At 45.6% G+C, this 15,054-nt stretch overlaps 1 protein-coding gene across 4 annotated transcripts in view; it reads right to left on the minus strand.

The window, feature by feature from the left end:
* GOLGA3 (golgin A3) overlaps window positions 1-15,054 on the minus strand; it is a 54,546-nt gene that overhangs the window by 10,999 nt on the left and 28,493 nt on the right. For all 4 annotated transcript variants that reach the window (XR_015549839.1, XM_087423532.1, XM_087423531.1 and 1 more), the window contains 7 exons: window positions 14,327-14,404; window positions 12,778-13,041; window positions 12,011-12,105; window positions 11,065-11,281; window positions 8,587-8,730; window positions 7,613-7,810; window positions 6,563-6,679 (listed from right to left, as the gene is read on the minus strand). Coding sequence is in view for 3 of the 4 variants with exons in the window: in XM_087423532.1 (XP_087279658.1) it covers window positions 6,563-6,679; window positions 7,613-7,810; window positions 8,587-8,730; window positions 11,065-11,281; window positions 12,011-12,105; window positions 12,778-13,041; window positions 14,327-14,404 (1,113 nt within the window). In the remaining variant the exon portion in view is untranslated. The remainder of the gene's footprint in view (window positions 1-6,562; window positions 6,680-7,612; window positions 7,811-8,586; window positions 8,731-11,064; window positions 11,282-12,010; window positions 12,106-12,777; window positions 13,042-14,326; window positions 14,405-15,054) is intronic.

Consider the following 15,054-nt stretch of genomic DNA (forward strand, 5'->3'; position numbering starts at 1 on the left):
AGAGAGTTTATCACCAAGAAACCAGTCTTACAAGAAATGCTAAAGGGACGTAAGTGGAAAAGACCACTAATAGGAATAAGAAAATTATCAAAAAAACCCAACAACAATAAAATCACTGGTAAAGGCAAACATATAGTAAAGGTAGCAGATTAACGATCTATGAGTCTAACATGAAGGTAAAAAAACAAAAGTACTAAAATTATCTATTTCCATGATATGAGGATAATGGATACACATGCACAAAAAAAAGGTTAAATATGATATCAAAAACATAAAACGTGGGAGGAGGGGAGTAAAAAAGTAAAGCTTTTAGCAAGAGGTCAAACTTAAGAGACCATCAACTCAATATAAATTGCTATATATGTAGGTTATTATACATGAACCTCATGGTAATCACAAACCAAAAACCCATAAAAAATACACAAAAAATTAAGAGAAAGAACCCAAACATAATACTAAAGAAAGCCATCAAACCAAAAGGGAAGAGAATAAGAGAAGAAGAAAAAGCTACTAAAACACCCAGAAAAAAAGGAACAGAATGGCAATAAGTTCATACTTATCAATAACCACTTTAAATGTCAATGGACTAAATGCTCCACTCAAAATGCATAGGGTGGCTGTTTGGATAAAAAAACAAGACCCATATATATGCTGCATCCAAGAGACACACTTCAGACCTAAAGACACTCACAAACTACAAGGGAAGGGATGGAAAAAGATACGCCATGCAAATGGCAATGAAAAGAAAGCTGGGGTAGCAATACTTAGACAAAATAGACTTTAAAATAAAAACTGTAACAAGAGACAAGGGCACTACATAATGATAAAGGGAACAGTCCAACAAGAGGATATAACACTTGTAAATATCTATGCATCCAACATAGTGGGACCTAAATGTATAAAGCAATTACTAACAGACATAAAAGGAGAAACAGCAACACAATAATAGTAGGGGACTTGAACACTCCACTTACACCAATGGATAGAATGGATAGATCATCCAAACAGAAGAACAATAAGGAAACACTGGCCTTAAATGACACATTAGACTACATGGACTTAGTAGATATATACAGAACATTCCATCAAAAACCACAGAATACACATTTTTTTTTTTTGCTTGAGGAAGATTAGCCCAGAGCTAACACCTGTGCCTATCCTCCTCTATTTTGTATGTGGGTCAGCACCACAGCATGGCTGATGAGTGGTGTAGGTCTGCACCCAGGTTCCGAACCCATGAACCCTGGCTGCCAAAGCAGAGTGCGCTGAACGTAAGCAGTAGGCCATGGGGCTGGTCCCAGAATACATGTTCTTTTTGAATGTACATGGAACATTCTCCAGGATAGAGCACATATTAGGCGACAAAACAAGTCTCAATAAATTTAAGAAAACCAAAATAATACCAAGCATCTTTTCTGACCACAACGGTATGAAACCAGAAGTCAACTACAGGAAGAAAATCAGAAAAGGCACAAATATGTGAAGATTAAACAAAATGCTACTGAACAATGATTGCGTCAACAAAGAAATCAAAGGAGAAATCAAATACCTGGAGACAAATGAAAATACGACATGCCAAAATTTATGGGATATAGCAGAAGTTCCAAGAGGGAAGTTTATAGCAATAGAGGCCTACCTCAACAAACAAGACATATCTCAAACAAACAATCTAACGAGGGCCGGCCCCGTGGCTTAGCGGTTAAGTGCGTGCACTCCGCTACTGGCGGCCCGGGTTCAGATCCCAGGCGCGCACTGATGCACTGCTTCTCCGGCCATGCTGAGGCCTCGTCCCACATACAGCAACTAGAAGGATGTGCAACTATGACATACAACTGTCTACTGGGGCTTTGGGGGAAAAAAGGAGGAGGACTGGCAATAGATGTTAGCTCAGAGCTGGTCTTCCTCAGCCAAAAGAGGAGGATTAGCATGGATGTTAGCTCAGGGCTGATCTTCCTCACAAAAAACAAAACAAAAAAAACCAATCTAACGTGCACCTAAAGGAACTGGAAAAAGAAGAACAAAGAAAGCCCAAAATCAGTAGAAGGAAGAAAACAGTAAAAATCAGAGCAGAAATAAATGAAACCGAGACTTAAAAAAGAATAGAAAAAAAATAAATTAATGAAACCGAGAGCTGGTTCTTTGAAAAGATAAACAAAACTGACAAACCTTTAGCTAGACTCACCAAGAAAAAAAGAGAGAAGGCTCAAATAAGTAAAATCAGAAATGAAAGAGGAGAAATTACAACGGACACCTCAGAAATACAAAAGATTAAGAGAATAGTACGAAAAGCTATATGCCAACAAATTAAATAATCTAGAAGAAATGGATAAATTCTTAGAATCATACAACCTTCCAAAACTGAATCTAGGAGAAATGGAGAATTTGAATAGACCAATCACCAATAAGGAGATTGAAACAGTAATCGAAAACCTTCCAAAAAACAAAAGTCCAGGACCAGATGGCTTCCCTGGTGAATTCTACCAAACATTCAATAACTTAATACCTATCCTTCTGAAAATCTTCCATAACATTGAAGAGGAGGGGAAGCTTCCTAACTCATTCTATGAAGCCAATATTACCCTGATACCAAAACCAGACAAAGACAGCACAAAAAAAGAAAATTACAGGGCAGTATCGCTGACGAACATAAATACAAAAATCCTCAACAAAATACTAGCAAATCGCATACAACAATACATTAAAAAGATTATACACCATGATCAGGTGGGATTTATTCCAGGGATGCAAGGATGGTTCAACATCCACAAATCAATCAGTGTGATTCACCACATTAACAAAATGAAGAATAAAAATCACATGATCATCTCAACAGATGCAGAGAAAGCATTTGACAAGATACAGCATCCATTTACGATAAAAACTCTGAATAAAATGAGTATAGAAGGAAAGTACCTCAACATAATAAAGACCATATATGAGAAACCCACAGCTAATCTCATCCTCAATGGTGAAAAACTGAAAGCTATCCTTCTAAGAACAGGAACCAGACAAGAATGCCCACTGTCACCACTCCTATTTAACATAGTATTGAAAGTCCTAGCCAGAGCAATCAGGCAAGAAAAAGAAATAAAAGGGATCCAAATTGGAAAGGAAAAAGTGAAACTGGCACTATTTGCAGATGACATGATTTTATATACAGAAAACCCTAAAGAATCCACCAAAAAACTTTTAGAAGTAATAAATGAATATGGTAAAGTTGCAGGATACAAAATCAACATACAAAAATAAGTTGCATTTCTATACACTAACAACGAAGTGGCAGAAAGAGAAATTAAGAATACCATCCCATTTACAATTGCAACAAAAAGAATAAAATACCTAGGAATAAATTTAACCAAAGAGGTGAAAGATCTGTACACTGAAAACTATAAAACATTGTTGAAAGAAATTGAAGAAGACACAAAGAGATGGAAAGATATTCCATGCTCTTGTTTTTTTTTTTTTAAAAACTACAAAATTTTTTTAAACAGTTTGTTTGTTTATTTATTTATTTATTTATTTATTTATTTTTTGTGTGAGGAAGATCAGCCCTGAGCTAACATGCGTGCTAATCCTCCTCTTTTTGCTGAGGAAGACCGGCTCTGATCTAACATCTATTGCCAATCCTCCTCCTTTTTTTTTTCCCCCAAAGCCCCAATAGATAGGTGTATGTCATAGTTGCACATCCTTCATAGTTGCACATCCTTCTAGTTGCTGTATGTGGGACGCGGCCTCAGCATGGCCGGAGAAGCAGTGTGTTGGTGTGCGCCCGGGATCCGAACCTGGGCTGCCAGTAGCGGAGCGCGCGCACTTATCCGCTAAGCCACAGGGCCGGCCCTCCATGCTCGTGGATTGAAAGAATTAACATATTTAAAATGTCCATATTTCCAAAAGCAATCTACGGATTCAATGCAATCCCTATCAAAGTTCCAATAACGTTTTTCACAGAAACAGAACAAAGAATCCTAAAATTTACATGGAACAAAAGACCCCAAAATAGCCAAAGGAACCCTGAGAAAAAAGAACAAAGCTAGAGGTATCACACCCTGTGATTTCAAAATATACTACAAAGCTACAATAATCAAAACAGCATGGAACTGGCACAAAAACAGACACACAGATCAATGGAACAGAATCGAAAACCCAGAAATAAATCCACACATCTACGGACAGCTAATCTTTGACAAAGGAGCCAAGAACATACAATGGAGAAAAGAAAGTCTCTTCAATAAATGGTGTTGGGAAAACTGGACAGCCACATGTAAAAGAATGAAAAGAGACCATTATCTTACACCATAAGATAATGGTACACCATAAGATAATCTTACACCAAAAATTAATTCAAAATGGATTAAAGACTTGAATGTAAGACCTGAAACCATGAAACTTCTAGAAGAAAACATAGGAAGTACGCTCTTTGACACTGGTCTTAACAGCATATTTTCAAGTACCATGTCTGATCGGGCAAGGGAAACAATAGAAAAAATAAACAAATGGGACTACATAAAACTAAAAAGCTTCTGCACAGCAAAGGAAACCATCAACAAAATGAAAAGACAACCTAACAATTGGAAGAAGATATTTGCAAACCATATATCTGATAAGGGATTAATCTCCATAATATGGAAAGAACTCATGCATCTCAACAAGAAAAAAACTAACAACAATTAAAAAATGGGCAAAAGATCTGAACAGATATTTTTCTTTTTTTTTTTTTTTAAATTTTATTTATTTATTTTTTTCCCTCAAAGCCCCAGTAGATAGTTGTATGTCACAGCTGCACATCCTTCCAGTTGCTGTACGTGGGACGTGGCCTCAGCATGGCTGGAGAAGCGGTGCGCCGGTGCGCGCCTGGGATCCGAACCCAGGCCGCCAGCAGCGGAGTGCACGCACTTAACCACTAAGCCATGGGGCCGGCCCATGAACAGACATTTTTCTAAAGAAGAGATACAGCCAACAGGCACATGCAAAGATGTTCAACACAATTAATTATTAAGGAAATGCAAATCCAAAGTACAATGAGATATCTCCTCATGCCTGTCAGAATGGCTATAATTGACCTGACAAGAAATAACAAGTGTTGGAGAGGATGTGGAGAAAAGGGAACTCACATACACTGCTCGTGGGAGTGCAAACTGGTGCAGCCACTATGGAAAACAGTATGGAGATTCCTCAAAAAATTAAGAATATAACTACCATATGACCCAGCTATTCCACTGCTGGGTATTTATCCAAAGAAGATGAAAACACAAATGTGTAAAGATATATGCACCCCTATGTTCACTGCGGCATTATCACAATAGCCAAGACTTGGAAGCAACCTAATTGTCCTAATTTGTCCCTCAATGGCAAGGGACAAATGTATAAAGAAGATGTGGTATATACACACGATGGAATACTACTCAGCCATAAAAAAAGATGAAATATTGCCATTTGTGACAACAAGGATGGACCTTGAGGGTACTATGCTAAGAGACATAAGTTGGAGCGAGAAAGTCAAATACCGTATGATCTCCCTCACAAATAGAAGATAAAAACAACGACAGACACATAGAGACAGAAACTGGATTGGTGGTTACCAGAAGGGAAGAGGGTGAAAAGGGTGATTAAGTACATGTGTATGGTGATGGATGGTAATTAGTCTTTGGGTGGTGAATAATGATGTAATCTACACAGAAATCGAAATATAATGATGTACAGCTGACATTTATATGTTATAAACCATTGTTACCTCAATAAAAAAAAAATAACACGGGCCGGCCCCGTGGCTTAGTGGTTAAGTGCGCGTGCTCTGCTACTGGTGGCCCGGGTTCAGATCCCGGGCGCGCACCGATGCACCGCTTGTCCAGCCATGCTGAGGCCACATCCCACATACAGCAACTAGAAGGATGTGCAACTATGATGTACAACTATCTACTGAGGCTTTGGGGGAAAAAAAAAAATAACACAACTGGGGTCATAATTGTCCCGCAGTTTGCTTTTTTGTGTGTGTGTGAGGAAGACTGGCCCTGAGCTAAGATCTGTTGCCAATCTTCCTCTTTTTCTTTTTTATCCCCAAAGCCCCAGTACATAGTAGTGTATCATAGTTGTAGAGCTGTAGCTCTTCTATGGGGCATGCCGCCTCAGCATGGCTTGATGAGCGGTGAGTAGGTTCGCGCCCAGGATCGGAACTGGCAAACCCCAGGCTGCCAAAGCGGAACCTGAAAATTTAACCGCTACGCCACTGCGCCGGCCCATGCAGTTTGCTTTTTTAACTCAACACTACATGCAAGACATCTTTCCCCAGCAAAATACGTATCTCTGGAGCTCTATGCACACATCTTAGACCCACTACTCTTCTACTGACGAACATCAGGGCTCTCTCCAGCCTCTCACTGTCACCAACACCATGATGACACCTTTGTTCTCAGAACACGTTAGCAAAGGTATTCATACAGTCAATTCCTGGAAGGGAAGTGATGTGTCAAGCGTACCCATACTCAGTTTTTAGATACTGAAAAACTGCATTCCAAAAGGCTCTACGAGGTTGCAATTTAGAACCAGATGGAAGCTGGCCACACACCTGTTCCTTGAGGCTGTGTACTTTCACCTTTTCTTTCTCTAAAGCGGCTTGTAAGGCTTCGACAAGCTGCTTCATGTGGCGGTCCTCCTCCTCTTTGCGCTGCAAAACTGCCTGCACCTACAACACATTGCAGTAGAGAGAAGTAAGGACGGACGTCAAATTTCACAAGCCTGCAGAGCCCCAGGAAAAGCACGGGCCACTCTGATCAGTGCCACGTGGGGAATCTAGACAGACACTGGCACACAACATCACATTACAGTACCAGCAAGTGTACAACTCAGGAAAGGGGGGTGGAATTCCATTGCTGGAGACTATTGTTACAAGAACAGAAATCTAAGATAGCAGGAGTATGATCACTTGATCATACACAAGCATATGGCCAGGAACCCAGAAGATGCATATAAATCAGGGCTTATCGATGCAAATCCCTCTATGGTGAGGCAAGCAATGCAGGTGTGTGAGGCAGCAGGTATGGGAGTGGTAGGAACTAGTGCCAAATAAAAGTCTGTAAGCTCTGTAATGGCTGGATAATTCAAGGCGGGGTACATTTGGCCACTGTCTGCCATTTGAAGACTTCCCTGAATGCCTAGCCTTCTCTATCCCCAGAGAGGCTGCAGACCCTGTGGAGCTGAGAACAGCATCTGGAGTGAGACCCCAGCTGGGGTTCAAACCCCAGTTCTGAATCACACAAGGCCTTCAGGAAGGAGTCCCTTACCTACAGTGTTACTGCCTTGAGCTGGGAAATGGTCCCGTCTGCAGCACCAGGAGTCACCCACAAGGAAACTAATGGACTGAGCACAGTACTTCCACAACTTAGTTAAGGGGGAGTTAGAAGTTCCCCAGCTCTACCGCCCACCTCAGGGCTGGAAGATGGGGCTCGAGACTTCCCCAGACTCCCTGAGCCTCTGTTTCCGCAGTTCTTAGGTGGGGATGTAACATTTCCTTGCAGGTGGTTGTCATGAAGAAATAGAAACAATACAGGCTGACATTCAGAGTGCTACCTGGCCTACAGCAAGTCTCTTTCTGCTTCTGGTAAATGAGTTTCAATACCTGAAGATTCAGCTGAACTAGGTCTGCTTCTCTCTTGGCCAAAGCTGTTTCTAAGATGCTGTTGTGTTCCCGCAAAGCTGCATTGGACTGTCCAAGGCCTGTAAGCTTCCCTCTCTCGTGCTCTAATTCAAGAGCCAACTTCTTATTCGACTCCTCTAGGCGCTTTATCTTCCTCCTAAAGCCTCTGGATTCTTGAAGCTGAAACAAATCAAAGTCACTGTGAAGTTATGTAATTATAAGTTCTGGGTAATGGAGCTATCACACACTAGAAACGAAACAGCTAAACTAAAACACGACGACAAACAACCCTTGAACCACACCGGATGCAGCACACCCTTGCTTCACAGCTGGGAGGGCTGCAGCGGCCACAGTCGGTTCCCTTCCTTGCCCCCACAGCCAAGAGCCCAGCTTTCTCCTGGGGACCACGTGCTTCTGGAGCACATCCAGGGGCGGAGCCCAGGTGGGCATGGAACTGAGTGTGACACAGCGACAATGAACAATGCACACCGCCCCGCAGTTCCTGACAGAACATCTTGGGACCTCGGGACCCTGTGGAGAGCCCTTGGTGACATCACCAAGCTGCTGTGTGGGGCACGAACTGAAGCCACAACTGTGGCCAGGCCTGAGACTTACATGGAGTTTTTTTACAGGTTTAAGCCAGTTTGAACTGCGTTTCTTGCATTCTAACCAGGAGCAGGGCTGCCACTAAGAACTCCAACAGGCACCACACTGGAGAGGCAGTGAACACAATCATCCTAGCCAGAGCACTGATGTCACCAGGCATGTGGGGGAGTCTAGTAGTACGGGTGGTCAGACATATAGAGAAGCAGTCAGAGGGCGCACAGAAACGCAGAGTGCTGATGCCAAGCACGCAGGCCAGCTCTGACTCTCCAGGGCCCCTTTCTCTCTGCACCAGAGCTGCACCTGGGGCAGCGTGGCTTGCCCACTCCGCATGACGACGGAGCTTGGCCTACCTCGTCCTCCAGCTCCAGCACCTTCTCCCGGTACTCCTCCAACTCTTGGCTGGTCATTGCAATGATCTCCTGGAGCTCCTTCTCCAGCATCATTTTGCTGTGGCTGACGGTCTGCAGCTCCACCTCTAGGGCCTGGATTCTCTCCTGACAGCCAGGAGAGGAAGGTGGATTTGGTCATGGGTTTCAACATGGCTGAGTGACAGGTGCTGACCTCCCTCCCTGCGTAGCCCTGCGTCATACCTACGCGTGAGGCTGCTGACCATACTCGACAGGTGATATGCTCTTTACAGCACTTCCCTTTCCTTTAAAGGACTTAACTGACTAACCATAGTATGCACACAAAATAACTTTTTCAGTTAAATGCTTTGAAAATGCAGCAAAATTTTAACTTGCAGATGAGAGTTATAAATTACTATCTGTGGCAAGTAAGCTGCACCAGGCATAACATAATCAACACTACACGTGCATGCACACACATATGTGCACATACACACGTGAACATGTATGCACACACATGCAATACATGTGCAAATATACATGTGTACATGCACGCACACACACACGCTGGCTGCTGCTATGGTGCAGGCACTGTTCTGAGCACTTCATGTGTCTCTTCACTTAGCCATTCTATTATTTACCTCATTTTCGTCTCATTTTACTGAGGATCAAAAAGGTGGGTAACCTGCCTAAGGTCCCCATCTTACAAGTAGTGAAGTGCAGACTGAACCAGGATTTTGGCTCTTGGGCTGTGCTCCTGCTCAGCTGCCACAGGCGGTGCAGCAAGGGGGAATAACAGATCCTACAAGGCATTTATTTATATCCTACTACCAGTACCGTGTAAGCCAAAGAATTAAAAAAACAAACATTTTAAAGTAGAAGGGAGATTACAATTAAATAAATTCTCCCCTCTCAACGTTTTATAAAGTAAGCAGGTGAGAAGGAATATTTATTTAATTTGGTAAGAAAGCACCATTCTATGATATAGTCTCTTCCTACTCATAAATTCTTAAATGGAGAAGAGAAAGAAACAAACTTCATGTAAGAAGAAATATAATTACTAAATGTAAGTAAAAAGACTCAAACTGGAGAGTAATAAATGAAATGCAAATTAATTTATTCAGGTAGAATTTCACACCTAGTAGCAAAGTGAAAGGAAACAGTGGTCAGATCCAAAGCTGGCAGGGATGTGAGGAGACCAGGACACTCCTTTCTGAGGGACAGAGTGACACTGGGAGGCCCTGAGCAAGTCTGAGGCTTCATCACATGAATACAAACCCCCCGGCAAGCCAAGAGCTCCCCCCCTGCTGCCCTGTCCTCTATCCTCCATCCTCCTCAGGGATGCCATCCATCCCTTTATCCTAAAAATAATCCAAAAGCAAAAGGCTTTTGCCTCAGGACGCCACCACAGGAAGAGTGCTCCCTCTCCCATGTGCAGGGTCCCTCTTCCTTCTGAACCGGAGCATCTTACAGCCACTTCCATCCCGCTATGTCCCACACTGACCTCCTTCCCCGATTCCTCCAGAATGAGGCCATGCCGTCTGTCAGCAGAGCTGCCTGCAACCCACCTTCAACCTGGATGCCGGGGTCCCGCCCGCTCTGCGGCTCATGGCCCACCTCGTGCTCATGCACATGGATTTCCCTCTGGGCACTGACTACCCAGTGCCACCAGTTGGTGCCACCTCAGAGAAGCCTTCCCATCGGCCCCTCCTGTTTCCTATTCTGCTGCCTTTGTTTCTCGTCATCGCTAAGCTGCTGCTGGAGAGTCCACCTGGTCTCCCTGTCGCAGCCTCTCCCGGCCTCAGCCGTCCTTCTACCACTGCCCATCAGTGTCCCCCCAACTTGAGAGTGAGCATCAGTCTGCTCTCCATCATATGCAAGATCAAGTCCAAACTCCCCACCCAGCCCCCTCGCCCTCCCCAGCCATGCAGGCCCACCACACAGCATCTCACCGCCATGTCCTGCACAGGAGCGCCCCTCTGCTGAGATGCCCCTGTCCACTCCAATGCCTCCCCCTTATTCAAGACCAGTTCAAGTGTAACCTCCTCCAAAAAGCTTTTCTGGGCTCTCCAAACAACCTGAACCCTCTCAGCCCCCACTCACGCTGCTCACAGTACTTCATCCACTCACAGAAATTCCTTCCCAGACACTGAAGGGGCAGAGAAGGACAGGAGCAAGCAGGGAGACACATGTGGACCCTGCTTCGCCTCCTCACGGCGAGGACCCAGGTGCCTGAGCCAAGGAAGAAGAGGTGACATCACGCACGTCACAGGTTTGCAGGGATTAAAGAGAGAACGTACATACATAGTAGAGTCCCCAATCATGTCGATACTGCAGTGTTTTAAAGAAATGCTGCCCACGTGCTATTTCCGCCCCTCTCTTCTAGACCCTTTCATGAGGATTTCAGAAGGAAAATCTCTGTAAACATCACGTCCCTACACTGAGTCTCCTCGGCTGGCCAGGAGCAAATAGGTTACTCACGTGCAGAGTGAGGTCGTTGCCGCTGATGGCCACCTGGGCTCTCAGCTGGCTCAGCTCTGCCTCAGCTGACTCCTTGGCTGTGAGGGCCTCCTGCAGGCGGCGGCTGAGGATGCCCACGGCATTCTCATAGGCCTTATGCTTGCTCTTCATCTCCTTCTGAGCACTGGTCAGGTCTGAGCCCAGCCGCTTCATCTTCTGCTTCTGTTCAGTGATGGCCCTAGGGTGTGACGGAGGAGACAGAGAAAGAAGTCTGAACTCACCTCCATTGCGATCATCCTGGCTTTCTAGCATGTAACATCAAGAGAAGGAGAAGTGTGCCCTGGAAGTCCATCTTTATCCGCCCCACCCTCTCCAGCTACCGCACCACCCAGAACCCGATGCCCCAGGACAGGTTGCTGTTAAACCTGCCCTGCTCCCGTGTTGGAGCTGTTTAAGTGATCTCCTGAGGCAGGGAATAGTCCTCTCCTACCAAACAGAAACGCTTCCAGTGTTCTCGAACAGCAGCAATAAATGCAACCAGCAGGTTCATGAGTAAATCACCAGCTAATAAAGCAGGTCGGGATGCGCATGGGGGTGAAAAGGCCCCAGCGCCCCCTGTATGTGTGCAGGGTGGAAAGGACAAACCCGAATGCTGGCCCGTCAGGGATCAGCAGGGGGATGGGTGCTGCAACAAGCGCATAACATGAAAACACACAAAAGGGGAGCGTGCATTAAAAGGAGGCATTAGCACATCCGCATATCACCACCAAAACACTGTGGAATCAATCTTCCAGCAGGACACGCTAGGTCTCCTATAAGCAGATCCCGAGCTGCTTCTCCTCGGCAAGGGTTCGATGGATGGTGTGCTCGGGGGTTTCCCTGGCCCTCGGTGGGTGCTGCACCCCAGCAGAGCTCACGGCCCCTGTGCCCGCGCCCCCGGCCAGCACACGCCTCAGAGCCCACTCACCTCGTCGCTTCCTGCTGAAGCTCTTCTACTTGTTTCTTGAGCACCTCGTTGGCCTCTGTAAGAGCAACCATCTGCTCTTTATCGAACTGCAAAGACTTCAAAAGAAGGGAGGAAAAGACAACATGAGGAACAAAAGCACTCCCCTGCAGCTGATTCTCAGACTGGCTTCTTGCTGGGTAAATGGTGCCACTTCAGGGCCACCCTTGAGGACATGGGCTTTGAAGAATATCCTAATGGAGAGTTTGCCCTTATTATAAATGATCACTTTATAGAGGTTCAAAGTGTCCTGAGCTGCCTGTGTCCAGAACTTTGGAGGGAACACGCGGCTAAGGGGAAAGTCGCTGGGTTGTCTCTCACAGGCTCCCACCTCTACGCTCGCCTCAACCACGGGGACCTCCACACCTGCACCTCAGATCCCATCGCCGGCTCCCACTGCACTTAAAGCCCAGAGCCCCAACCAGCTGCTGCAGCGCCACCAGGCCAGGCCCAGCACATTCCTCATGCACCGGGTCACCTGCCCGGGACTCCATGTTGTCCCTCAGACCCAGGAGACTCCATGGCTTTCTGCATGGTGGCTGAACTCTGAACTCAACAGCCAGCCCCCAGAGCCCACGTGGACTCACCTGCCTGTCTGCCCCACCTGCACACAAGCTCTAGGAGGGCCTTGTTCTAGGCTTTCTGCTCAAAGCCTCTCCCCGTGCCCCCACCCACAGTAAGCCCCCAGGCATGTTTGGCTGCACCTTAACAAATCCAACACATCCCCAGACCTGTAAGTGCGTCTCCATCTGGTCCCGCTCCCTCTGCACTGATTGGAGATGCCCTTCGAGATCCGCCATCCGCTGATGGACTTGGGACACTTCCTTCTGCAAGCGCGAATGTTCCATCTCCACAGACTTTTTTTCCCCTTGAAGTTTAATCAACTCTTGCCTCAGCTCCTTCATCTCCGAGTCCAGCCTCTTCTTTGTGGTCTTCAGCTCACTGATGAGCTGGTCTTTGGAGGTGGCATCCCGCCGGTAAGCCTCCACCATCACCTGCTCAAGAAGACAGAAGCTGCAGCCAGCGTGGGGTGGGGTCTTCCAAGGGGTCAAATGGCTTAAACAAAAATGCTCACCACTTATCCAGGGCGTTAACTTTTTTTTTTGTTTCTTTTTGCTGAGGAAGACTGGCCCTGGGCTAACATCTGTGCCCATCTTCCTCTACTTTATATGTGGGATGCCTGCCACAGCATGGCTTGATAAGCAGTGTGTAGGTCCGCTCCTGGGATCTGAACCTGCGAACCCTGGGTTGCTGAAGCGGGAGCGTGCGAATTTAACCACTACGCCACTGGGCTGGCCCCCAGGGAATAACTTTTTTGGGGCTAAAGATAACATATTTCACCAAAACCGAGACACCGTCAACTGAAATGACATTCTTTTATGCACCTGAACAAGCCTGGGTGATGCACAGAGTGGTCATGCCAGCTGCTGGGTGCCTGAACTATTTCGTCTTCCCTGAGAAATCTGGCAATTCCTTCTCCCTTCAGTTGCGCTGCCTGGCTTCTGACACGTAGTCCCCTTGCTTGAATCTCAGTAGTAAAATCTAACACCACTTACACTGCTCCTTCAGGGGGTTGTCCTTCCTCAGACCCTTGGCATTTGGCACCACCTGACACTCATTCCTCCAACAGCAGACACTGGCTTCACTAACATAAAATGTAATCATGCCCTTTTGCATATACCATGGCTTATTTCAATGCTGGATCACGGTGCGATTTCTTCAAAGACACGTTAAACAGAAACTGCAGCCTGTGCGGCAGTGATGCACACTCTCTCTGACATGACAACAGGGCAGGATCCTCGCGATCACACATGCCAACCCACTGTGAAAATGCATCCTGACTTTAGAGATATTAAAATGGGAAGGGAAGAGGAGCATACCTTAGGCTCAATGAAGTGCCCTGAAAAGAATAGAAGGCTGGGCCTGCCCAGTGGCATAGTGGTTAAGTTCGTGTAGTCCGCTTCAGCGGCCTGGGGTTCACAGGTTCGGATCCTGGGCACAGACCTATGCACCACTTATCAAGCTATGCTGTGGTGTCATCCCATATAAAGTATAGGAAGATGGGCACTGATGTTAGCCCAGGGCCAATCTTCCTCAGCAAAAAGAGGAGGATTGGCAACAGACGTTAGCTCAGGGCTAATCTTCCTCATACACAAAAAAGGAAGGAGTCTAGATATTACCTTCCTCTTGATTAATTTTGTTCTAGTGAAGTGATTAAACCATACAGGATTTTTTTCACGCACTTGTTTTACATAAAGAAAACCAACAACACAGTTTTACCTTTTGTTGAAGAAACTGTTCCTTTATTTTCTGTGTCTGTTTTTTCAGAGTGGTAGTCTCCTGCTCTAACTGTTCCACCTACAAAAGACATGTTTACACAGATGTTACAGTGATGGCTCCAGGAGGGCCCTGCACCTACAAGGGACACGCACGCACAGATGTTACAAGTGATGGTTCCAGGAGGGCCCTGTGCCTACGAGGGACACGCACACACAGATGTTACACTGATGCCTCAGTTCTAGTTCCCAGGGTTAGGGTGACTCTGGGTTCCTGAGTCAGGAAAAGAGCCTTCAGGGTTGGAAAGACAGCTTTCCAGTGAGACAGAAATGCCACCACCACTAGCCCCTGCTCTGTTTTTAGGATAATAATCTTAATCCAAGGTGTAGCTACCAGTGACTTTGTTAATATAGGCAAAATTCAAATATGATAAATAATGCCTAGTACCACCAAATGCCTCTGTCAGAGTTTTCCAAGTGTCAGCTGATGTCTCTCTTACTGAGCTAACAGGAAAGAATTCGTACAATTCCTCTAAACTACCTCCCTACTGCATCAAGGACCAGCCTCAGTGCATCTATCCTGGAAAGTAACTTAGCACGGCTCAACGTCTGCAGAGAAGACCCAGCTCATTTTATTTTACTTCCCCAAGAGAACACACGTGATTGATTTCCTCTTGTCCTTGATGCTTATGAAACCTGATTTGAAGACAACATTACTCTGACACTGACTCT

The sequence above is a fragment of the Ceratotherium simum genome, chromosome 35 (assembly GCF_057802395.1).
Source record: "Ceratotherium simum simum isolate JZ-2026a chromosome 35, ASM5780239v1, whole genome shotgun sequence".
NCBI classification, from domain to species: Eukaryota; Metazoa; Chordata; class Mammalia; order Perissodactyla; family Rhinocerotidae; genus Ceratotherium; species Ceratotherium simum.